This window comes from Camelus dromedarius, chromosome 24 (assembly GCF_036321535.1).
Source record: "Camelus dromedarius isolate mCamDro1 chromosome 24, mCamDro1.pat, whole genome shotgun sequence".
Classification (NCBI taxonomy): Eukaryota; Metazoa; Chordata; class Mammalia; order Artiodactyla; family Camelidae; genus Camelus; species Camelus dromedarius.
The window spans coordinates 24,549,186-24,576,350 of NC_087459.1; the positions used below are offsets into that span (position 1 = coordinate 24,549,186).

At 39.8% G+C, this 27,165-nt stretch overlaps 1 protein-coding gene across 2 annotated transcripts in view; it reads right to left on the reverse strand.

The window, feature by feature from the left end:
* AUTS2 (activator of transcription and developmental regulator AUTS2) overlaps positions 1-27,165 on the reverse strand; it is a 922,207-nt gene that overhangs the window by 758,587 nt on the left and 136,455 nt on the right. For both annotated transcript variants that reach the window (XM_064478598.1, XM_064478597.1), the window contains exon 2: positions 1,950-2,162. In XM_064478598.1, coding sequence (XP_064334668.1) covers positions 1,950-2,162 — 213 coding nt within the window. The remainder of the gene's footprint in view (positions 1-1,949; positions 2,163-27,165) is intronic.

Genomic DNA, 27,165 nt, shown 5'->3' on the forward strand with positions numbered 1-27,165 from the left:
TCTCACATGAAAAGGTAGGAGTTGGGAGTCAAAAATATACCACAGCAACATCATCTTGTATAAAACCTAGCCCTTCCTCCCTCACCCCACTCTGTCCAAAAAAAAAGTTTTCGTGGTTTTTTTTTTTTTTTTTAATCTTCATCCAAATGTTGTTACCTGCAACTTTCCAAGCTCTTTCTCTGCTCTCCATACTTGGTAGTTTATCCTGTTTTCCGCTTTCATAGGCCATTTCTATGACCACAATCACTTCCTCTGACCAAACCAACTCACGTAGTTTCTAAAAATACCTGTAGACTCCCTGCATCCCATGACCTGGAGTCCTTATCTCAAACAAGGGAAGCAGAATACACAAGGAAAACAGAGCAAGGCTGAGAAATCTGGGTCTAAACCCTGGCTCTATCCCTCACTGCTAAGTAGCCTCAGACAAGTCACTTTATTTCTTTAAGCCCCAGTTTTCCCATCTGTAAAGTAAGCATAATATCATATACTAACCAGGGTAGTTGGAAAAATTGTAGATTATAACTACACAAACTCCCTTACTGAATGACTGTAATGTATTATGCATTAGATAAATATTAATAATCAATATTATAACTCCAGTCTGACATTTTCATTTCGGGACACAGGAAAACGCTGTGCATGTCAGATCTGGGGACACTTCCCTGAGGTCCTCCTGAAATCCATCACTCTAGATATTTCTCAGATGTTTACCCATCAGGTTCAACTCTGACACCAAACTGCCCACTAAATCTTATTGAGGCTTTTGGTCCTTCCAATCTTTTATCTAAAAGTCATCATCAAATATATGCTCTTGATGCTTTTATAAAAATGATTTTCAAACTGGGTTTGACCATTCTCAAATAAGAAATTTCTAAGACTACAAACTTCTATGCCCCACCTAATAGCAACTCTGATTCATAACGTCTGAGGGTGGAGCCAGGAATATGTGCTTAATAATATGATATGATTCTAATGATCTGTGAGGTTTTGGTACCACTGTTTTGTGTGATCCCAGATCTTCTCCCGCTTCAGAGAAACATCTGCAAACTAGAAATTACCTGTTAAGCTTCTAATTGGCAGCACCTGCTCTGTGAACCACACTCCCTTCCTCTGCTTCCTTCAAGTGATAGTCAATTCCACCCAGTGGTCCCGCCAAAAACAAACAAAACACACCCAGGACACAGGTAACTCAGCAGGTGCTAAAGCCTCCGGATTTTTGCAGAAAAATTGCTATAAACAGTTTCATGTCTCATTATTAATCTGTCTCATGTGGGGATTTCCAGAGGCAGAAAGACTCCCCAAATGCCACGAGCTGTATCTTCCTGTGGATCACTGAAACCTAATTATTAAACAGCCCAGTAAGCCCACTACCAGACTTCCATTCACTCAGCAGATCACAAAGACAGTCCTGAATTATGGGCTATGGAGGACAACTAAAGAACCAAAGGACAAGCTCATTTCTTCAGCTCTGCTCTCCCACGTGCCACAGTATTTGAGCTTCCCTGGAAAACATAAATCTTATGCATACTGCTTGTATGCAGACAACCATTTTTAGCACCTCAGAACCTTGAGATACACAGTGTACGTGATCAAATCTGCCCTCTCCCTTTGTTCTAGTCCAGAGGATCTCTCCCTATAAGACAGCCTACCTTGACTATCACCAAGACTTCTATCAGTCTGCCCTCAACGCAAGTAGCACCAGCAATGGGCTTTGTTACAGAGCACATGTGACTGAAAAGGTACCACGCTAAAGTTTCAAACCGTAATAAAAACACCGAACTTGCTCTGGTGCATTCGTTTAGAAGCAAACACACAGAGCAGAGCAGCCCTCCAGCACCCCAGAAGGGCATCTTCTCCTCCTGTGAGGAAGAACCACAGAGGCAAGCAGGCACCTGAGGAAGGAAGGAATTCAGCAGTCACAGGATGGAACAAACCCTAAGCTTCCTCACCTGTCTGAGTCCCTTCAGCATCTTCTTTCTCTTCCCAAGGTGCTGGCAGAGATTGCGGTCATTTTCCCGGTCTGAGCTGTAGTGGTGTGGGTGGCTGAGTCTGCTCTTCTTGGAGTGAAAGGACAAGCCATTGGTAAGTGCTTCTCGTTTCTTCTTGGTCAGAGGGGTCTGGCGTTTCTCCACGCGTTCCTGAGGCTTAAGTGCTACATCTTTCTGTAGAAAAGAAGAGAGGGAAAGGGAAGTGGTGGTTACATAGGTATCTAGCGTCACACCCAAAATATAGGCTAGATGGAGTTACGAGGAGGGAGGGGGTAAAGGCAGGAAAGTGGAGTATGAGACTACCTAAAACTAAGAAACATGGCTCTCAATTTTTCTGAATCCTCAATGCCAAAAATATATCATTTCTATTCTTGTTGGGAAGAAAGCTCAGCAAAGTGCAAAGTATCTGTCCATTAAAATGATTTCACTGCTGCCTGGGATAGTAGCTTTCTATCTGATTCTGCACTGGGTCTAGCACACACTATTCCCCAAAGAGGCTTAATACACTCACTTCCCAAGATGGTACATCAATTACGTTTCAGAAAAGGAGTACTAAGTGCATGCACAATTTAAAGCAGTACAAGCCTGACTATGCCAGGGCCAGGTGGATGTGAGCCAGCAAGAAAGAAACTGTCAATTCATATGATTAAAATGTTTCCTTAATGCATTATATTTTTACCACAAGTTCCTCTGAGCATCCTTAATTCCCATCTTCTTTGAAAAATATAACAACCATATTATCACCAAAATCAACAGCAAGTTTTCATTTATTCCTGTGTGTGGCTGGGGGAGGGAGGAGGGTAGGAGAAGGATAACGGATGCTGTGTAATAAGGAGCACCACCTGTAGAAACTGCAGGCAAGCATTTCAGGTCGTGTGACATAGGTGAGGTCTGTGCCTGCAGGCAGGTTAGGACATACTGAGATATCAAAAGACCTGGGTTCGAGCCCTGACACAGTCATTATTCACTATGAAACTTGAAATGAGTCACTGCAACTTTGAGCACATGTGCAAAATGGGCTCAGATACGACCTGATATGCTATGTGTGAATGTCCTTTGAACCTTGAGAAATGTACACATTAAGCACTAAGATTAAAATGATTTGGCACTCAATCATTTGCTAATAAGTGGAAATGTTCCTCTTTACAGTGAAATTGCTCCTTCCTGGAGCCTCATCCACACACAGCTTCTGAGGTCCTAAATGTACATTTATCAGTAAAATATAAAACAAAAACAAACATTTCCCTTCATCCATTTCTCATTCTCAAAACACCACTCTCGCTTTTCTCCCCCTTATAGCCAGTATTCTTGGGGCAGTTACCTATTTTACCTCTTCCCAATATCAGCATTTCCCACATGATGCACATGATGCTCCTTGATGTCTTTTCCCAAATCAACCAAGGCCATTAGGTGGGGATCTAGGACTTTATATCTGCTTTGCCTTGGCCTCAAAAGCTCACCCTTCCACACCTCTCCCTTTTCTAGTTCAAGAACTCTTCACAGCTGCCAGTTCAGGGAGACCATTCTGTGATGCAAAGCACTGTTCTCAGGGCTCCACTTATTCAACAAATATTTTTTGTGCACCCAGTATATGCCAAGTGCAAACTTAGCACTGTCCCATAGTTGCTGGGGAAACAATCATGTGGGGGAAAAAATCCCCACCTCATGGAACTTAGAATTTAGGGGACAAATACTAATCAAATGACACAAATATATATATTTGCAAACTGAACAGCTCCAAAGGAAAGGTAAACAGTGCTAGGGTGCTAAAACTGGGGGAAATGGTCTACTCCAGGGGAGGGGCTTGTGGCTAAGGAGATGACTGCCATTTGACTTAGATCTGAAAGTCCGGTCAGTGAGAACAGCTTGTACAAAGGCCCTGAGGCAGCTGGTAGCATGATTCTTTGAAAGAATGAGGTCAGGTACTAAGTATCAGTAACCCCAGTACTTCAGGTATAGAGTCAGGCAACTAATGGATGGTCAAAAATATGCTTGCTAAATAAATAAGACAACTAGTTAAAGTCTCCAAATCTATAAAGCACAATAGTGATTTAATACTATCCCAAGCTGCCTCTAACATAGAGTGAATGAAGCAAGCTAGAAAAGTTGAAAGAAGCAGGAAACTAAGGAACCTAAATAAGCAAGGACTGCTGGCACACAAGAAGGATCACAGAAAACAGCAAGAAGGGGAAAGGCCTTATCTTTGCGGCAATAAGATACCAAGGATAACAATCTTGTAAGGCTAGTGAGTGGCTTCTGATCTCACTTCTAGCTGCTACCACTGCAGATGATTTACCCTTGGCCATTGCAGAGGTAGCTCGCCCAAGGCAATGAGGACGTGGTGAGCAAGTGTTTAAGGGACAAGCTGAGATCGAAGCAAATACACATGAGCACTGATTCCACGGTCTCAGAATCTTGCACGCTATGCTTAACACATGGTAACTGTTCAATAAATGCCTGTTATGTTTATTCCTTTGTCCAGTGTCCACTACCACAGTCAGCTATATCAGACATCTGCTTTGAATCTGGCCTCACATGTAACCAGTTTAGTCAGCTATCATTAAAAACAAAACACTCAGGTATAATAGCAACACTAGCTGAAGCAGCCAGGTGAGTCCCATTGTAGGCTGCTTCTATATAATATGATTAAATTGCACCACTTCTAAGGGTAATATAGAAACTCTCCATGGGGTGGAAAAAAAAATGCCTTTCTTGGTCACACAATCCACCTACTGCCTTAGCATCATATGCATATAGAGTACAGGATTAATAAACAAATGATATTTAATAATGTATCAGCTGTGCTTTTAAAAAAAATTACACCATTCTCTTTAGAGACAAAATCTTTTTTCATACTGGTTGCTCCAAAGTATATTGAAAATTATGTGCAATTCCATACAAATGTGAATTAATATTTATGAGAGTGTCATATAATTTTTTCCAAATCCATTTTATTTTCATGTAGCATATTAATCAAGGCATTCTCACTGCACCGCAGAATAGCTACACAGAGCAAATGGACCCCATGCCGTGACATTAGCTTGTAAGAGAACTGCCGAAGCCTTAGCAGCAGCAGTACAATCATCTCAGCTCCAATTAATACTGAGATTTTCAACTCTGGAGGATGTGGGGGTGGGGGAAGAGAGAGGATCAAAGTGTGCACAGAATCGGTAGCTTAAGAAGTAAAGAAGAAATGGAGTCTTTTAAAAGTTTTTATTACATAAGCGGTTTTCAAAGATTAGAGAGTATCTTTATTCTTTCAAAGATACAGTTTTGTTTATAAATTACTGTTGTAGACCCTTTGAAACAATTCCTGAAAAAGCCAGGCTGCTGTTTGCTGATTCCCTCTATAAACTTGTACTGTTTGTATGAAGTACAAATAATCACTTAACTTCTCAACAACAGTCTGGGGGTGAAACGACAAAAACTGCTCACTATAAGCAAAGAGAATCAAAGACAAATACACTGATTATAAACTACTCACCTTATAACATTCTGAAGACTTGCCACATGATTACATATTATGTAATGTATTATGTACATATATCCATCCACCAACCCACTACCAACAAACTATTAGCAACTAAGTTAAGAATTTCCTTAAAGAAACTTGGGTGGCCTATAAAGTCTTGCTTCAATATAAGAAGGAAAATTGTCTGGTTTATAAAATAACTTTCTAGGATGGATGAATCGTGATTTTCAAAGGCCTGTGGACTCATTAGTCTATCATGGTGTAGGCTAATGGTTCCCAAAGCAAATTAATGACTATCAGAATTATCTGCAGTGGTTTTTGAAAATAAGATGACTGCGCACATACTCAGCAAGGGAACTATTCAGTAAACTAGCAAGGGAGGAGGGCAGAAGGATAAAGAAGAGATCTGGAAAAAATGCTTTAAGGCATTCATTTGACAATCACAGAAGAAGCAAGAAAGCAAGCAAGAAAGCCAGCCAGCCAGCGACAGAAGGCTAGCTGTGAGGTAAAAAGATTTAGACATATTTGCTGGCAATAGAGGGGGTAAGTGCACAAGTTATGCACAACAGATGGGAACAGGTTTTCTGAATAGTTGAAATTATGTGATTTTTAGGTCACTGGTGATGGAGGGCAGGGTCACAGCAGCACATACACTGAGAGAGAGGCTCAGAGACCGACTAACCAAGACAATTTCCTTCAACACCCAGTCTTTCTTCAAAATAGGTGATCCTGCTCTTGACTTTCCCTTCTCCCAAATTACAATCTTCCACCAAAGGCTTCCTCTGCCACTCTTGAATTTCAAAATGAGATGGTTCGGTGTTTCACAAACTAGGGGAGAGCAACAAATTGCAGATGAAACACTGTGTAGGCTGCAGGGCTCCATTTGCTGATTACAGATGAAGGCAGAGACAATAGAAAATGAGGGCACAATTTGCCTGCCTTGCATGAAATAGGTTTTGGAAAAAGCCTCTATCTGATTTTTCCAACCAAACTAATCTGAGGGCAGCCCATCACTTACAAAGCATCTGTGGTATGTGTGTCTGCATGTGTCCAAGTGTACATATATACGTGAAGGAGGGGTGCAATTTAAGCAGAACCTCTTCTGTTGGTTATTTGATCTTAGGGAGTTGTAAAGACAATAATAAAGAAGCCAGGAGGAAAAAAAAGTGCTTTCCCTGTCACCATCAAACAACAGTAATGGCTGTGTCCTGTCATTTAAGTATACCAAGTCCTTTGTTGGTTTATTATATTGCATTTGTACTTGTTTTTGAAAGGTTTTGCAAACACCGACTCCATCACTTCTCTTAAGTGCAAAAGATGTAAAAAGGTTTACCCTGATAATAAGAAGTAAAAATTAAAGAAACAATATACAGCTCTTTTAAAACTTTACATGGATATGTTCACATTGATCCCCCACTTTGGACTTTTGAACAAATGGACTTAAAAACAGACTTTCAGAACCTAAACTTTTTAGTAAGTACAGGAGACTCTATAGGAATTTACAAACAAAATTATCACTATGGCGTTCAAAACTTTTAAAAACAAAAATCAAAATATCTACTATGTGCCAGACACTTCACCACCTGTTAGAAATATCTAAGGAAGGATCCCAGAACTCACACTGCTTAATGAGGGTTAACAGGCAAATCAGTGAGGTACCACACTACAGTGGGTTAGGGAAGAAGCAAGTAACGTGCTCCCTACCGCGGTATTTCACATTGCACTGAAATTGCAACCCTGTGATGGCATAAAAATAGAAAAATAGATCAGTGCAACAGAACAGAGTCCAGAAATAGACCCACATATATATGGACAACTGGTTTTCAGCAAAAGTGTAGAAACAATTTTGTGGAGAAAAAAATCATTTTTTTACAAATGCTGATGGAACAAGTAGATATCCATATGTAAAAAAATACGTAATTTTGTTCAGATTGCAATCTAGGAAGATTAACTCAATATATATTATAAACCTAAATGTAAAACCTAAAACTAAAAAACTTGAAGAAAACTTTTGTAACCTGGGTTAGGCAAGGATTTTTCAGATATGATACCATAAGCACAACCCAAAAAAGAACACCCTGATAAATTATAATTCATCAAAAATGAAAACTTCTGCTAATCAAAAAACACTGTTAAGAAAATGAAGAGACAAGCCACAAAATGGAAAAAAAAAATACTTGCAATATATATCTGATAAAGGTTTTCTATCTAGAATAGATTATTCTCAAAACAACATAAAAAGAAAACAATTCATTTTTTAAATGGGTAAAAGATTTAAACAGACATTTAACTAAAGAAGATTTAAGGTTGGCAAATAAACACATGGAAAGATGCTTAACATCAGTAATCATTAGGGAAATGCAAATTAAAACCACTACATACATATTAGAATGGCTAAAATGAAAAAGAATGGCATACTGTACAGGTAAGGATGTAGAGGGACTTTCATACGCTACTGGTAGGAATGTTAAATGGTAGTACAGCCACTTTGGAAAACAGTTCAGCTGTTTCTTGAAAAGTTCAAAGTATACCTATCACATGCTCCAACCATTCTACTCCTAGGCATTTCCCGAAGGAAATAAAAACACATGTCACACATAAATGTTCAAATCAACTATGTTATAGCCTAAAACTGGAAACAACTTAAATGTATATCAACAGATGGATTAACTATGAGATAACGATTCAATGAAATATTACTCAGCAATAAAAAGGAATAACCTATTTATATATGTTACAACACAAGTTAAGTTCTCAAAATAGTTATGCTAAGTAAAGGAAATCAAACAAAAGGAAATCAAACAAAAAAAGAATACATTCCATATGATTCCACTTACATAAAATTCTAAGAAATGTAAAATAATCAGTAGCGACAGAAAACAGCTTAGTGGTTCCCTGGGAAGGACAGAAAGAGGAGATCATACAGGGAAGTGAGGAAACTTTTGGGGTGATGGGCATTTTCAATGTCCTGATTATGGCGATGGTTTCACGGGTGTGTACACACATCAAAACTTTTCAAATTTTACACTTTTAACTCATGGAATTTACTGGTCTGTCAATTATACCTCAATAGAGCTGTTTTTAAAAATGGCAACCCTTGCCATCATGCACTACTGGCATCCTACCAAGTACTTGATTACACTGAGTTCCATCAAAAAGAACTCAGATTCTTTGTTTCAGATTCCTGAAACAAAAGGATAATCACACTCTGGAAGGACTGGCTTTAGCCCCCAAAAAATGTGACCAAGAAAAGTTCCACTGGAGACAACTCGGCTGTAGACATGAATGTCTCAGACTGAGGAGCTGTGCCCTGTCTTCATATCACTGTCAGCGACAAGGTGGAGTTCACATGATGCTTTTTTTTCTTCACGTCTGACAGTCAATTCTCAGCTCTTCAGAGGCTAACCTTTTGTAGAGCTTTTCCTAGCTTTCTTTCAAGCACCTTCGTTACTCTGGCCACATTCTCTCACAGGAACACATTAACCAAAGCAAAGAAAGAAAACATAAATAAATTGTTACTGTTCCTAAATGCTTAAAAAAAAGAGGCAGCTTATTAAAATACTATATTTAATGCATAATGATACATATGACATAAGGGAATCCAAATGGGAGAGAGAAAAAAAAAAAGAGAAAGAGTAAGCACAAACTCAGTACATAAAAAACACCTGTCAAAGGTGCAGTGCCATTGTCAGAGGTGAAGAGCTCCCGCCCCTGCCAAAAAAAAAAAAAAAAAAAAAAAGAAACTCAAAACCTGCTGTTGAGAAGCTTTCCTAAATTCAGTTATGGGATGAGATCACAACTATCAGCTTAAGTGAGATTTTTGCACACTCTGTGAATTGAAAACATCCCAGCAGTCTCCCATTCCCATAGATAATTGAGAGTTGGCTGCTGTTAGACCTTAACACGCTCAAAGTGGTTGAGTCCCTGGCAACCAGATGCTATTGCTTAAAACAGTTTAGGCTCTTAGCCCTGAAGGATTCCTAAAATTGGATTACAGTCCCTCCAGATAATCTGAGAAATACAGCATGACGAAAAGGAAACCTTGGAAAAAAAAAATTAACTCCTCCATAACAGCAGCATTCTGAAAGCTGAGCACAGCATGACTGAGGCAGAAAATCTCATCAGCGAGGGCTTAAGGGCAATAATGTACACAAAGGGCGAGTCTAAAAAGGGGAAGGGAACCCACACAACAGAGAAGAGCATAATGGAAGCCACAAGAGAAAGTGAGCACCACGCAGTTCTCAGGCCTTTTGGAGGACTGGAGTTTGGTGTGATGCCTCAAGAGAGCAGGCAGGGCACACAAATTCCTATTGCTTTCTCATGCACTCAAATCTAATCCACTGAGGTCACACACTCATTTGAGAGGATATACAATTTGAATGATACCTGTTTTAATAAGCCTTTACTCATTTTTGACTAGGCATTCCATGCAAAAAATGGAGAAAGGGTTAATTACTGTACTTATTACACTGTAGAAAAATTAATTAGTAACTGGGCCTTCCCTGTAATACTCAGGTTTAGCTCCGCAGGGAGAGCAGCTGTAACTTTATCATCCTTGAATTCCTAGCAGAGAACACAGAACCAGGCACTCAGCTGTTTCTGAACAAGTGAATTAAAGGAGAACAATGGTGTAATGCTCCTCTTACTCTAGGGGTTGTTCCCCATCTCTATGAATTGTACCTGTTCATCCCTCCACCTTTCTCACATTTCCACCCAAGAACTTTCTAATTTACTATCCCCCACCACATCCTTAGTAAAGCTGTTACTATCCCATGTACTAAAGAGGGAGTGAACAGATCCCCAAGAGGTAACAAAAGTTACCTTATTAAATCCAAGAGAAAACAGAACAATAAAGGGGACTGATTGGGGAAATGGCAGGTCATGACATCATCTTTGTGGCTTGATTTCAAGGCCAAATTAGCATTTATTGGGTCTCAATACATCTCTATTCACAGAAAAAAAAAACAAGAATGGTTGATATTATTAACCAGATATTCGAGACAAGGACCCTGACTGGCCAATGAGAAACCTCTTCATACCCAGATATCTGATCCAGATTAGTAGTACGGCACAGACTTTGATTTTCTTCCCCTTAATATGTTCTCAATTTCTTCTCTTCCACAGGTACCCACATAATACCACAACTTCATTTTAAATGACCAATGTCTGGCCCTAAGTAAATCTTTTACTTACTTAACTAAGGAAAGCTGCAGTGCCTCCTTTCATTTCACTTTTCTAGCACAGTGAAATGAAATGAACCATAGGAGAAATAGAAGGTGAAATAAGGATTGGGATTCTAAGCCACGGAAGAGTTCTCCACTCTTCCCTGCCATGCTGTACCAGTTCTGATCCTCACTCCTTTCTTTAATCTTCCCCAGAAGACAGATAGAAAAGAAAAATCCTGATGTGATTTCAGAATCTTACATAGTGGGACAAAAGGGAAGACCACTAGTATGTCCTTCTAGCTCTGGCTCTGAAGATGTCAAACCTACATTAATAGGCAGCAGAGAAAACCTTAATATTTGACTTTAGCCAGGGCTGGCTGTGCTTTCATAGAAGCGGAGGTGGTGGCGGGGTATGAGTAACCACTTCTAGGAGAGGCTCATTTAGGAGAACAAAATCACACACATGCACGCGTGCAAATCTGCACACACAAAAGGCACATTCTGTCCACTCAGCAGACAGGAAACAATTTTTTGAAAGGCAATTCAATCTTTAGGACTATTCAGTAACAGGAAAAGTAACTTCTGGCAAAATTCACATTATGTCTCTGAACATAAATAGTTTTATACAGCATAGTGGGAAGGATATATGGATGAGAGACAATCCCTTTATGCCTCAAGTTTTTCAAGTGGTTCAGATAGGTTTTTAGAGAACTATTAAATAATTATTACTTGAGTAATAATTCTATAACTTTCTCCCAACTTCCCAGAAACTGTAATCAACTTGCCACTGGAAACGAGCAGGCACTCCTTCGTTTATAGAGCAGTGGTGCAGAGAACCAACATGCCCATGTAACACTACGAACAACTGTTACATTCTTTCTCAAACTAATTTTAATTGGCTTATCAAGGGCAGAGACCAATCTCCTTCAATATCTATAACTCAGGGTCCTCCTTGGGATGATCTCTTAGTTTCCATCGACTTGTCTAAAGTTATTATCCTGGGAGGCTTTTAGCACAGATAAAACACTCAAACAATGTAGCTTAGAGTTCAATGATTGAGTAGAAGTTTTTCTTCCAGATTCTATTTCCCAGACCTTTAAATATCTCTGTGAGATTGCTCTTATATAGAAGTACACTTCAAGTTCTTTTGTCCCAACTTGGTTTTGATTTGAGAACTAGAAATGATTTAATAAAAGGTCAGACCATTTCTGAATATAAAGCAATTACTAATTTATGATTTTTTAAACCACTAATATTTGTATAGCAACTGAGTTGAGAGTTTACAAGTTTACCTTTTAAAATTATCATTTCATTTGATTTCCTACTAACCCTAAACAGCAGGTACCATCATTTTCATGTTCTAAATGAAGAAAACTGAAGCTTTGTAAACAAGTGACGTCCCAAAGCCAGTCAGCAACTGTCAGCAAACCTGGAGTCCCTTGGCTCTAGTCTTACTCTCATTCCCTAACACCAGGTCATTATGGCCTTATTAGTAAGTGTCAGGATTATGACCTTTTGTTTAAAGAAAATTTTAAATTATAGTTTAGTACTGTTTCATTATAAAATCCCTCAACTCACCTCCATATCCCCTCAAAAGCATAATTAGGGGAAGGCTGTGCCACTTACGTCAAATGTTTGAACTCCTTTTTAAGGACTCAAATCGGCAATAAAAATCTTGACAGAAATAAAAGCTTTGGCTTTTCTCTAAAACTGACAATTTTCACCATTTTATCTCAGGAGTGAAAAGTGGCAGAGAATGATACCTTTCTGACCTTAAAAAAAAAAAAAGAAGAAGAAGAAGAAGAAAAAGAAGCTATACAAATGCTCCAGACCCTGAATTCCACATGTTCTGCCTTTGTGGCACAATAAATATTAATGGATAATGACAGCAGCCATAAATACCCACAGATGCAAAAAATAGAAATCTGTGTTTACGGCATATTGCAAATGCTCTATCACTAAATGAGATATACATATGGGTTTCATAGAAAGTTTTCCTAGTCTTGAAGCTTGTTCACACAGTTCCAGCCACTCTCTTTCCTATCACCCACAGTCTTCTATTTCAGGTTTCAGCCAGAAGCATTTTCTTTCCTTTAGCATCATAGGATAAAAATAAAATGAACTATCCTGTCGGCTTTCAGAGAACACAGAAAAGTGCTTAAGATGTACCCACTGACCTGAGACACACACCAAATAAACTTCTCAAGCTATTTCTGCAATCAGAAATAAATTAGACACTACAATTGTAGTTGAGGGAAGAAAGCAGGCCATCCTTTCCATTGGTTACTACACTGACTGGAGAAATGAAAGGCAATGTCAATGTGTGCACAAGAGACTTGGATACTAATCCTAAGGCAATTATGTCATGTAAACTATCCAAATTTTTACTCAGTTTGTTGAACAAGCCATAGGTTTGTCTCTACACCAAAGCTTCCTATAGATAGATTTAGTGATGTTTAGGTACTTTATTGGGTCTATCAGATTTGATAATGGAATCAATCTCTCCCTTTAGAAGCTCTGAGTTAATGGCAAAGTTTATTAAACTGCAGGCAGTCATTCAGAAAAGATCAATAGAGACATGATTACAGAGTGACCAGAGGATTAAACACGAGATTTATCACAAAATTAAACTGAATTAAATGTTCTCTGATAGTACTTGAAATGCTGTCGATACTTTTAACTCATAATCTATGCTTTCTGTGTTTACCTAATAGGCAATAGGGATGTCTGATTTAAGAAAATGACTGCTATATAAAAACATAAGCCACAGAGATTTGCTGAAGCATTCAGAGTCCTCCTGAAAATGTCCTCCCATTTTTAAGAAGCAGCATTTTAATTCATCTGTAAGAGCTGTCCACAGTTAACTTGGTAGAGTTTTGAGTTACTAAGTACGTACCCCATTCTGACCATCCCTAAGGCACAGCCATACAGGTATCCCACTACTTTTCCAAAGTTCACTTTATACACTTCACTTTTATAAAAGACCTACATCGGTATGTTTTCCCTAACCAAAAGAAATCCAAAGAGGATTTCCAGCTTTATGGAAAGAGGCGAAAATTGCATTCAGTGACTTGACTACTTTGCAAAGAGCTGTTACACAGGCAGCTCACACCACAAGCAGCCAGAGTGGCACCGCCAAGTTCCTTCCTGCAGAACCACATTCAGTACTTCAGCATCAAGCCACCATGGCTTTGAACCATGTTTGTGAGCATATGTGCTTTATCCTGACTTATTTTGTACATTCGTTAGCAAGATGGGTCCTAAGGTAATTACTTCTTGGCTTTATGCCATTTTGGCTTATGAAAGGTTTCCTAGGAATGCCCTACTTTCAAATAGTGGGGGAAACCTGCACATCTTCACAGGCATATATCTCAGAAACTGTGTCTGCAAGTTACGTACTTTCATTTCCTTCCTTTTCTCATACAGAAGCATGCAACATGACACTGGTCCTTGGTCACAAGAGGAAAGGGGGCTGGAAAATGTCATCCAGATATAGGAAAATCAACTCTTCCTCATCCTGGGAGGATTTACTGATGGCACCACAAGCTCAGCAAATTATATTCATACAGGAGAAATCCCAATCACAGCCTATGAAAAGTAACCACTGGCTAAACAAACTGGCAATAGCATATACACTCGTAATCAGTGAAGAAGTCAATATACATAATGGCTGTTAAAACTGACATCAACACCACAGCTAAAGAGAACAGCTCTGCGGGACCTGCAATGATAAAGGCCAGGCTTGCTGTGTGAGGCTGGGAGGGTGTGCATAAGCAGATTGGTTGGTAGGGAAATCAGTTATGGGACAAAAGTTGAGGCTGTAGTTTAAACCATACCTTGGATGGCAGCATGTCTGAGGGAGACTTTCTTTTTCCCCTTGTCCAGTTGCTATCATATTGCTAGTACACTTCATCTCACAAAAGACATCAGCCCTGCCCTGATGAGCAGTGGGCTCTGGGGATTTCAACAGTAATCCAATATGGCAGCTGTTCTGTAAAACGGGGAAGAGCTGGCTTGGAAACAGGATGCTGAGGCTGATACCACCCTGCAATTCTATCATCCCCTCGTCAGCACACTGATTTACACCAGAGCAACCATTTTTCTTCTCAGCAGTTATCCAATCATATAACACCATTTAGTGCTGTAGGTAGTCCCAAATATTTCTTACTTCCTCAGGAAACAAAATGCCATCCTGCCTGCTGAAGAAAGGGACTCTGCACCCCACCCTAAAAACTAGGGCTGCTCTTAAAGACATGAAGCCAAAACTACTTACATCAGACCCTCTTACTGATAGAGATCCTATCATATCAGTTTCTTAGATCATTTCCCACAACAGAAACTTTATTCCAAGAAAACTACTGCACTTCACTGGTGTCCATACTCTATTCATTTCCCATTTCCTCCTTTGTGTCTCTGCTCAATCTAGGACTGACACAAGCAGGTGCTCTCGTGGCAGTTAGATCTGGGTTTCAGCACTGGTATTACCACTTTGTGGCTTTATGACCTTGAGCAAATCTCCAGCCTACTGAGGCCTCCATTTCTACTTCTTAAATACAGAGATAGAGTTATGAGGTTTAATGAAATCTGTGGAAAGTGCCTGGGATATTTCCTAACATAAAGTAGATAATAAGTAAGCACTAAGGGAGGAATTCCTCTTCTTGGCTAATCATGTACTTAGTCATTACAAAGGGAAACTGTTAGTCATTATAAAAGGTTATATGTGGCAATAAAGGATTGATGGTGAGACCTATTTTCCATATATCCTCAAGACTGTGTACTGAGTGTCTTTCAGTGTACAGAGTGATGTACTATATACTGTATTTATAATGCCTCTTTTAATTACCACAACACTCTGTGAAGCTTCAGTTTTTCTCATTTCTATAAAATGGGGGCCAATTACAGCACCTAACTTACAAAGCAGCTATTCAGATTAAATAAACTAACACAGTTTCTGGAATATACTAGGGTTAGCTATTCTATCACTATGAATTAACTTGACCAAGGTCACAGAGCTTGAAGACAGCACCAGGATTCAGTGCAGAGCCGTGTCTCTCTGGAGCTCAGGCCGTCATAACACATGCATGGAACCAAATGCAGACACTGGCATGTAGTTTGAGCAACGCCCAGGATTTACACTGGCTTGGGACTCAACCTTTCCGTACCTCTCTATTCCTTTTTGAAGTGTATTTATAAGCACACCACTTGGCCAATTTAACCTATAAAATAATGCAAAGAAAGTACAATTTGCTCTTTGGAATAATTACACCAAATAAGTTTTCATCTTTTTTCCCCAAAATCTGTCTTCTATAATTTATGAGAAATGCAAGAGTTGCTAGAAAAAGAAAGAAAGAAAAGAAATGCATTTCCCATCACCAGATGAAATGGAAAGATGGAAACTTCAGGAAAGTTTGGCATGAGAAGAGAGCAACCCTTTGTACTCATGATACATCCAAAATTAAAAAGACCACCATGTAAACCATTCTCAGAGACTGGCAAAAAGAAGGCATGAAAAAGCATTTGCTACTGATTCCGTCATAAATCTCTTTTCAACTGCTTTACCCCTGCTAGTTTTCAAAATGAGACATCTGTCCATTTCCAAAATGAAAATAAATGCATACAGAGTAGTTTCTAGATGCAGTTCAACATAAAAAGATTACCTATAATACTTCCTGCCGGGGCCTAACCTTGAAAGGAACAGGTTTCTTGGACTCTATTAGGGAATCCCTCAATGTACCATCCAAAACCTTCCTGTGTAAGGCTTAATGGAACAGGGGAAGATGGAACAAAGGGGGGGGGGGGGGAGAAGCTCTCCTTCCCAGCTGAACACTGACACATACAGTACCGTTTGGGAGGCAACTTTATGTGCTCTTAGTAGTAGATTAATGAATGTAATTACCTAGCATTGTGGCTGTGAATGCTGCAAAAACTATAATTTATAGAGTGCTGTAAAGTTCTAATGCGTTTTTATGTCCATAAGCTGCTTAACCATAATCTAATGCATTTGTACAAGAACAGCCTAAGTGGCTCTCAGCTGAACAGTGAACACAAGTGTCTGAACCTCAGCAATTCTACGCGTATGTCTTTATAACCCAACCCCGTGTGGTAAGCATCTGAGGGAAACAGCTGCTGAATTATACAAATAATTCTAGAGACAGTGACAAGGCTCTCTGCCTCTCTCACCATGAGAAGAGTTTCTGGCTGACAAAGGGCTGCAGGCCTTAATTAAATGCTGGAGTGGTTCTGAACACATGTTTGGTGGTTACTTTTCTTTTACCACCATTCTCACCACCCTCTCCTCTAATTTATGTACCCTCATCCCTGCCCCCTAGAGGTGAGCAGCGGTAGAAGGGGGAGGAGGAGAGACTGCAGGGGGCAAAAAAAAATTATCTTTCTATCTAAAAATATCCCACCTGACTTCCAGCTTGGAAAAAGGCTTACCATTTCCAATTTTTTCTCTTTTCCTGCCATTGTATTCTCAAGGCAGGGGGAGTACGGTGCAACAATTCTTTGACATCTAAAGCAGATTATCCTTTAAGACTGCATTAGGGGTTTGAAGTATCTCATATGACTAGACAGATGATCATGATGATGAAAGAGACAGTGATGATGAGCTGTCATGGTGGTGGCTGATGCTTTTTAAAATTTACTACCTGCCAGAATTACACCCCCACCACCATCCTGTGAGCAGCTACCATTAATAACCCATTTTCAGATGAAGAGACTAAGGGCTATGAATGGTTAAACAACATGGGCGGTGTTTCAGTTCAGCTTTTCACTCCACAGCCTATACAAGGTTCACCAGACAAGTTACTACTTGTAGTTTAATGTTTTCATCATCTGTAAAATAGAAATAACAGTAGTCTTTACCTCCTAGGATTGTTGTGAGATTTAAATAAGCTAATGCTTAGAACAGCATCTGGACCTAAGCAATGCTGAGTCCATGCTGGCAATCATCACAATTACTACTCTAGGAACAGGGAAGATATGAATATACAGTTGACCCTTGAACAACACAGGAGCTGGGGGTGCCTACCCTTCACACAGTAAAAAAAATCCACTTAAGATTTATAGTCAGCCTCCACATCGCAGCTCCGCATCTGCAGATTCAACCAACTGAGGATCATTTAGCACTGTAGTGTTTACAACTGTAAGAAATTCACATATAAGTGGACCAGCACAGTTCAAATCTATGCTGTTCAAAGGTCAACTATCCTGACAAGGAGGTGGGGGGACACTGTAAGGAACACCAAAACTCTGCCTGCATTTTCTAGAGGCAAACTTTTAAAGTCTCAAACATCTGTAACTGTGAGATCCAGGGATTTATCCTGGAACCCAACAGTACCAAGTAACAAATAAAGCAACAGCGTCAGAGTGAAAGTGGACAAACCCCACTCCACTCGGAGAGCACAGTATCGAGTGAAGGCTCTCCCAAAGAGGATCTCCCAAAGAGCCCTCAGGTGTGAAAACAATAAGGAGCCACCACAGCAGGAATTCCCACTTTCTCCTCCTCTTTTCAGTAGCAGTGCAATATGATTTATCAGTGAGTAAATATTTTACTACACATTAAAAAAGTAATACACAAGGCGAGAAAATCTTTAGAGCTCTTGGTTGAGTACAGGAGCACAATGGCATTACATCAGTGGCCTCGCAGGGCTGAACAGCCAGCTCTAAGACACACACTCAGGGTAAATTAGCATCATGACTAATAAATAATTGATGCTCTTCCTAGTTAAAAATGTACTGCTCTCCAGCATCCATGGGATGAGATGTGATTTGGATTCAATTAAAGCTCTATCCTGTCCAAGGGAAGAAAACTCTGCCTCTAAGAGAGCCATGCGGCTGCTTCTTCACTTCTTGTGCCAGATTGATCTCTGGAAGCCTCAGATCCATCACTTTCACAGGGGCTGCTGCAGAGGCAGTAGCTACACATCTAGCTCCTCCAACAGGAGAGCGAAAGAGCAGAAGGTCTGAAAATAAATACAGAATCGGGAAAATATTTCCTACCTCCTAGTAAGTTAGCTTTGACCCTAGATGTGAGAACTGGTTCTTGTCATTTAATCTGAAAGAAGAGGGGGTAGGAGTAAATAAACCATTTCCTGAAAACACGGCTGTAGTCCTTAAAAAGCTGAAGTGGAATTGGGCATGATAAGGCTCTGGGATGTGGTCAGTTCTCCCCACAGGCCTCCCCCCAACCCAAGTTTCCCCTACTACACACCACTGTTCTCCTGCAGCCTTCAAGCCTCACTTCCTCTTTAGCAACTCTGATCATTAACAGAAAGTTGCTGTCCACACAGCAGTTCCCAAATATTCACCATTTCCTCATCCTACCACCACTACCCTTCTGTTTGCCTTTCTTACTTCAGTTTCTCTGTGATTATGAGACCCTAGCCTATCTCCTCACATTTTCTATACACACACACACACCCTCTATCCCATCCACTCACCTCTGGCAAGTCCACTTCTATCTTAGGACTCCCTAGAACAAGCCCATGGCTCCCTACTGCTTGCACCAGCCCCAGGTACTGATTCTGCCTTCCCCACGTCCTGCCATGACTTACAGGTTATGTCTCATCCATAGCTCCCTCTCCAGCCATGTGCCTTAGGGATGATATCTCCCTCCTGAGCACCCCTAGCACTTTCTGTCTACACCAGTGGTCTGCAAGATGTCAACCGGGATGAAGACTAAATTAAAACATTTGTAAGTGTATTTCATCTTGTTCTCTAGTAATTTTTAACTTTGTATGCTTTATGATCTATAAAACATATTGGTCTAGTAGTATATAAAACTTTAAAATGAACAAATACACACACACACACGTAAAAAACAAAGGTGCTTATTCTAATTTTTTTTGCCGATAGGAACATACATTCAAAGTTTGGAGACTTTTAGTTTAGACTACACAGAGGGAAGTAAGCACATTGGTGATACGTTTTTCCATACTTCTTAAAACACTCAAAAGTATTACTAAGTGATTTGTTGATATAAATAGACATTACAAATCACGGTTTACATACTTTTATAGAACAGGGTGCTCTGAGAAACCAAATCCCAGCATTTGCAAATAAATAAATCACTAAGCTTCAAGAAAGAACCACATTTAGTGACTACAATTAATTCTTGAACAACATGGGTTTGAACTGCACAAGTCCTCTTACACGCGGATTTCTTTCATTAAATACTTACTACATTACTACACAATCTATGGCTGGTTGAATTTACGGATGAGGAATGGCAGAAATGAAGAGCAAACTATAAAGGTATAGGTGGATTTTCAACTGCATGGAGGGTCAATGCCCCTAACCTCGTGTTGTTCAAGGGTCAACTGTATAGTTAATAATACCATACGGCATATTCAAAAGTTGCTGAGAAAAGATCTTAAATGTTTTCATCACAACCAAGAAAAAATTTTTTACCTATATATGGTGACAGATGTTAACTTATTTGCATACATTGTGAAATGATTGCCAAAATATCAAGGCATTCTGTTGTACACCTGAAACTAATATAATGATGTTATATGTCGATTATACCTCAATTGAAAAAAAAGAAAAGAAATAAAGAAATAACCACATTTAAAACAAGTGTCAGGGGATCATCTTTTGGTAGTAACACGATAAAAATTTTAGAGAGGCACTAGACCTCCAGGTAACAAGCCCCAAGCTAATCAGCCGACAGGCATCAAACATACCAAGTATTATGTGATCTGGCCCACAGATTTCTTCTAACAAAACACCAGGGATTTGCCTCTTTGAATACAACACTGTATTGAAACAGAAAAGCAAAGGAAGATGTGATAATTCCTGCTCACCAAAACACATTTTCATCAAGAGATAAAATAAACTCAACTTCATCCAGTCACAGCAACACCCATCGCCAAACAGGTCCTATGACCTGCCGTTTTGCTAGGGAAGCTCAAATCTGCAACAGCAACGGCACCATGGATACTGGGCAGATGTTTACTGAAGAAGGGATAAATCCTTACATCAGTGCTTGCAGTCAAAGTTTTATGCAATTCCAGATCAATCAGCGGCTTACACAGTTATCACCACTGCTAGCCCCAGAATATTAATCTCTTGAGGGAGAAGACTCTTACATCATATCAAATCTCTTTCAATAGCATGTATGGTCTCTGGTAGTCCCTCAACAGAAAACTGTTGTATAAACCCTGAAAAAACAGATTTAAAACTTAAAATTCAGTATTTTGGATCACAACTATTTCTGTTAATTTGGCACTAATCAAGTAAATTCTTGACTATATCAAAACGATAGAGGTTCAGTCTATATATGTGTGTGTATATATATGTATATACACACACATGTATATATCCAAAAAACAACCTGAAATCAGAAATTACCAATATGAACACCTAGTTGTGAATGACTGTTAATTAACGTACTCTTAGACAGTACTATGAGAATGTTCAGAATGGTCACAATATTCTTGCCTTCCTGTACATACAGCGGTCTGGTTGAAGAGAATGAACCAAGGCTATGATCACTGCAGAGACTCAATTCCAGAGTCCAGGGGCCCTAAAGTCTGTATCTCTGATAGAAAGTAATGATGCTCTCTCTGTAAGGTTCAACTGGACAACCTATTCCAAGATTATGCTAAAAGTCTAAAGTCTCCAACATTTTCTATACATAAACTGTAGGGTGTGTATCAAGCTATCTGTGCCACCCACAGAGAGACCTGTAAGCCATTTTCACCCTGTAAGTTCTACACAAAAGTGAAACCAGAACTGGGCATAATAAATCTTTTTTAGTCCCTTGGATCTTGTGTTAATCATCTGATGAGGGTAATCACAGAAAATTTAGTAGTAGTAGTAGTAGTAGTAGTAGTAGTAGTAGTAGTAGTAGTAGTAGTAGTAGTAGTAGTAGTAGTAGTAGTAGTAGCAGCAGCAGCAGCATTAGTCTTACCACTAAGTTTACAATCCAACAAGGACAGGAACAATAAACAATTTCTCTTCTGATCCACGGAACAAATAATGATTGCACTGCCTATTCTCTTCAGTAAAGCACAAACTAGTGCCATTTAGATGCACAAGAGAGATGCACATCTGTATATACAATGATGTCTTAGACTAAGCACCAAGATTACACTGTTTGAGAAAGGCTGACCTAGACTTTCAAATGCACACATTTACTTGATACACTGCCAAATGCCTAGACATTCAGTGCAATAGTTTACAACAGGTAGAGCAAAAAGCTCATACAGGAAAGATTAGGGGTAAGGAGGTGAGGAGGGGAGAAGTAGGAATAAATATGCAAAGCATAATCACAATAGACTTATAGAGGAGTCCAGTAAAAGATAAAGATGAAAAAAAATGGTTTAGGACAGATTATAGTCAATAGAGAGCCACTGAAGGTTTTTAAGAGGAAGCATGATGAGTTTAGAGTAGACAAGCAGGATGCCCATCCTCAATACCCACCATCAAATAGATGCAAGGTCTGAGCTGACTCCTATCAATTCCACCTTCTTAATCTCTCTGCCATTTGTCCACTTCTCAATCTCCTCATCTGGACTTCTGTGATCAATATCCCAAATGGTACCCATGTCTACAGTCTTCCACCCTGCTGAAGGACTGGTGACATCTCCATCAGAAATCTAAGCATGTCACTCCCTTGCTTGCAAACTTCAGTGGTTATTCATGATCAATTCTTATCTCTTTCACCTGCGTCCACGAGGCCTTCAACTATCTAGGCCCCTGCTTATGGCTCTAACTTTATTTCTTGTCATCATCTCCTGTACCCTCCTCCCCAGTGCACACTTACAACCCAGACATACTACTGTAAGTTCTCCAGTTATGCCAAGAGTCTCTTAACTCAAGTCTCTTTAAAATTATAATATCCTCTGCCAGTTATATTATTCCTCCCTAGCACACTCAACCCCCTCGGCCTGGCTATCTCCCACTTAGCTTTAAGGTCTCCATTATCCTTAAACAAAACACTTGTTCCTCTTGTATTACAATTTCCATTTACTTTTCCATCCCTTTACCAGTCTATGGACCCCTTGAGGTAGGAGCTGGGACTGGTCTGCTATCATATCCCCAGCATCTAATAAACCAACTTTTTCCTCCAAGAAGTATTTACTCCAGGGATGACTCTGTACATAAAGTAGATGGTTCAACCCATTCTCTAACACACTATCCCTGGGAGGCAGGAGGCAAGAAGCTATGAGTGGTATTTGAATTCCATCCAGGTCACTCCCTTAGGGCAGGTATCCCTTGCAGCATTTCTAACAAATCAGCACATATTTTAAGCTTAAGAAATATATGCCAATGTAGCTTCCAATCTCAACGAAGACTCAGTAAGAGTGGTAATAATAGCAGCTCACATTTACTACATACTTACCACTGGCCAGATGGTGTGCTCATTTACCTAATCCTCACTACAACCCTATACGCTAGGAACTCTGCTTCTCCCACCACATAGATGAGGAAATTGAGGTTTAGAGATGTTAAGGCAAGTGATTCTCAACTCTGACTATTTACTGAATCTTCTAGGAAGGTTAAAATTAACAAAAATAATGCCTGAACCCCATCTAAAAACAACTAAATCCCAATCTATGGAGGTACTTTTTTTTTTAAGTTCCTAAAAAATGCCTAAAATTCTCCAGTTTCTATGCTGCTGACAGCCTGAAGTTAGTCTGATCCCAGAGCCAGACGTATCTGTTAAAGCACTACACTCTGTTAAGCTATTTCTCTGAACTTATAAGTCCAGGAACACTTACCCTTTTTCTTCAAAGTATGAGCAGGTGTTAGGCTCTTGATTAGTAAAAGGAGAGTCTCTTTAGACTATAGATTATATCAAGTGCCACCCTGAATGTGTAAGTCAACTTCATGGTTCTCAGCGGAGATGGCAAAGAGGGCTCTTTGCTAATTTAATAGCAATTCTCCAAACGGTATCTTCTACAAGTTCTACTTCCCACCAGCCACTGTCGGGGTTGCAGTGGCCTATAGGATGTTAATATACCACTACTTAAAAAAAAAAAAACAAAAAAAACTATTTTCTCAGGAGGCACGAGAAGCCCAAAATTTTCACCAGACATGACAGGTCAAGAGAAGACAAATGAGTTCAATAATTGGCATGGAGGAGGCTAAAATTTTAAAAGCCTATCTTAAAATGATGTTTGAGGTACTCTAGTATCCCAAATGTGTTAGAAACCAAACATAGAAGCATACTGTGTTCCTTTTGGTGCTTAGAATATAATTTAGGTTCATATTCAGTTATAATATCTGACACTGATATATTAAGGACATATCCAACATGACAAGAAAGGACGTAGATGGAGGAAAACATTTAAGCAAAGTATAAATAAAGGGGTGAACGGCACAATGGATTAATGTTCTGACCCTTCCCATTTCTGAAGCCTGAGCTTCAAACAAAGAAAGTAAGAGATTATCCACGCTTTCCTCAATGTGAAAACAAAAAGGGAACATCAGGACTGGCATATATATCTCTGCCGTGTATTCTTATCTATTAAGTTGAGGGCCAGCCTCCTGGGTGTGCCACTTGTGCAATCGCCCAGGGCCCTGAACCCAGAAGGGCTCAGTACTTGGTTGAACGCTCTCTAATTTTATCTTTGAGCTTGTGTTTGGTAAGTGAAGTTTGATAAGACAGTGGAACACATGCACAAGAAGAGGAAATTCACGTAACAGGCACGCCTGCGATTCTTCGCTGCTCTGTCTGCACAGAGCATTCACAATGCTTCATGAACACAGGATTCAGCCAACATGACAGTTCAGTAAGACTCTATGATGGAGTGAAGAGGAGACACTTACAGCCTTGGAAGCCATATTTTCCCTTCGAACCAGATTTTGGCTGAGAACATAGAAAGGAGGCAAGGGTATTAGAAGAATTTTGACTTCAAGAGTTTATACTCCTTTTGGAGAAAAATATACACAAACAGGAAATTTTACAAAATAAAGGAAGCAATGTCTCACTCAAGTCAGAATTAAGTTATATCCAAAAGTGAGACACAAATTAAAAGTTCTTTAGAGGTGGGAGGAAGACTAGCAAAGATATCAAGGTGGAAAGGGTTCTTAAATAAGACTCAACAGACCTTTTCCACCTACATTATACAGATGTTTATAAAACACACTACAGACGTTTAACAAAAGCTGGTGGAACTGTCTCTCTTTTGCCAGCCTTTCACAATTTCCCCTACAGTTGTGCAGAATGTTACTTTCCAAAGTTTTTTTTGCTTACATAACTCATAGGTGAAACCATATGTTCTAACAATTCCTGCCCAAGCATTAATACTGCTTCAAACTCACATGTCAGTAGCAGCTGATCTGCTTCATTCAGGAGTGGTTGTACAGAGGCAATGACTTTCTCACAAGAAGAACCAAGGTGTATTATAGGTATGCACTGAACCAAAGGCAAACACCTCTTCCAGCACAATGCACAGGTATGAGGACAGCTCTTCATTTTCCAAGCTAGCAGAGGAGAACACTGGCGCAATTACTCCTAAACTGCCTAATCCCTACATCACCTATATTCAAAAGTCAATGTGGGTAGTGGAAAAAGCAATGGCCCATTGGCCTAAGATCAAGTTTTAAGTCCTGCTTGATCTTATACAAGCCATTTCATCTACCAGAAATTCAAATTTCACATTTATAAAATAGGGAGACAAATCATCATGGCTCCCTCATAGGTTATTGTAAGATTCAAATCAGGGTGTGTGCAAAGCGTGGTAAAAAGCAAAGCATGGAACAAACTTTACAGATTCATTAAGGTCCAGAGTAGTCTCACGTGCTTTCAGGAAGATTTAGCTTCATAATTAGTTTGTATTCCTGCACATAAGCTGGTTGGCAGAGGGAATATAGCCTTGGATAAAAAGTTCAGTCAATCAAGAATTGAATGTCTTCATCATCCAAATGTTGGTGGTTAAGTCTTCTATGCAGGAAGACATCGTGCTGAATATGAGAACTGGCCACAATTTAAATGAAGAAAAACTCTACTCAAGAACATTAACAGTGATCTTTGACACATGCTTTATAATGCACCATGTGCAACAAGTAGAAACATCTGGTGTATCTACTACTTGAGCCAAATGTTCTTTCAAAAATGAGCAGCATCTTCTCAGGGAGCAACAAGATAGAACTGAGTTGTGGAATAAATGAGTAAGTCCAATAGGCAGCAGAAGCTTATAGTTAAATGGTGTACAGTATGTACCTGACTTATGAACTTTATACATAAACTGTTTTCTAATTTGTCCACAGCAAGGGAAACTTTAGGAGTGTTTAACATACAAGAAATTTGGATTTACTTCTTTATAACATTTTCTTAAGTGTGAAAGATAAACTCAGCCAGGCAGCCCAGGAACAGTGGTCTCAGATTGCAAACTCCCACCAAGTCCTTTAGGCCTGCCTGCTTCCTAGACTCAGCTCAGCAATTAGCTCAAGGAGTCAGGAGGCTCCTTTAACAGCAGAGAAATGTCACCTAACCCTCCGACAACCTAAAGTGGCCCACGATGAAGCAGATGAAAGGATACGGCCAGTCAACACAACTCCCACCGCTCCTTCATCCTCTTTTAAAGGCAGACCAGAACAGACCTCAGACAACCTGGCAGAACATGCTGAAGGCTAAACCCGGCAGAAGACCCCTGTCTCTGGAACTTCTTTATCTTGCTCATGTCTGCTAAAGAACCACTGAGTGACCCATGGTTCCCTTTTCCAGGCTGACAGTAATCCTGCCAAGTGAAGCATCACATGAGAGATGCACCTGAAAGAAAGGCCAAGGGTCCTGAACCCCAGCCTGCTAAACCAGGATCTAAACACTCCATAGACATGTGACTAGAGTAAGGCACTGCTGAGCAAATCACAATCCCACACCATACTAGGAAACAGAGCTCTAAGAAGATAGAAACAAATCCTCCTATCTCAGTTTTCAGTCATAGTTGAAGCCAGACTCAACCTTTCTAACCAGCCTTGTCTTACCGTAAGTGTGCGACATATATTACGACAGGAGGACTGAAAAAACACTACAAGATAATTACCATAACCTCATCTCACTGAGGTATCTCAAACTAAAGATGCATGTTATGTGAAAGGGCCTGCTCTACAACTTATTTTTCCAACAAGTACTTCTAACAACATACTGAATTCAAAGTTAACCAATCAAGTTCTATCGACAATACTAAAGGAATAAGATGATCCCTGCTATCTCAGTGATTATAATCCAGCAGGATAGTAAGATCCTTAAATAAATACCTGCAGTATGTGTCAGGTGGCCTGATAGAAATGTAGTATCCATTTGATTTGCTCCTGGAGCAGGAGAGTACCCTTCAGTGGGTAATCATGGAAGGTTTCCTGGAAGAGGCACCTGAGCTGGACTTTAGCAAGGGTAGGATTTTGAAAGGCAGGTATGGGAGAATAAGGAGAACAGAACAAGCACCTATGAGGGAAAGTTAGTAAAAGATAGGGCTGAATTGTTAAGAGAGAGAAGGGACTGCTTAATCACCAGGCCTAGGAAATTCGGACTTCATCTGTCAGGCAGCAGGAAGGCATGGAAGGGTTTGGAACAGTATGTTGAAAT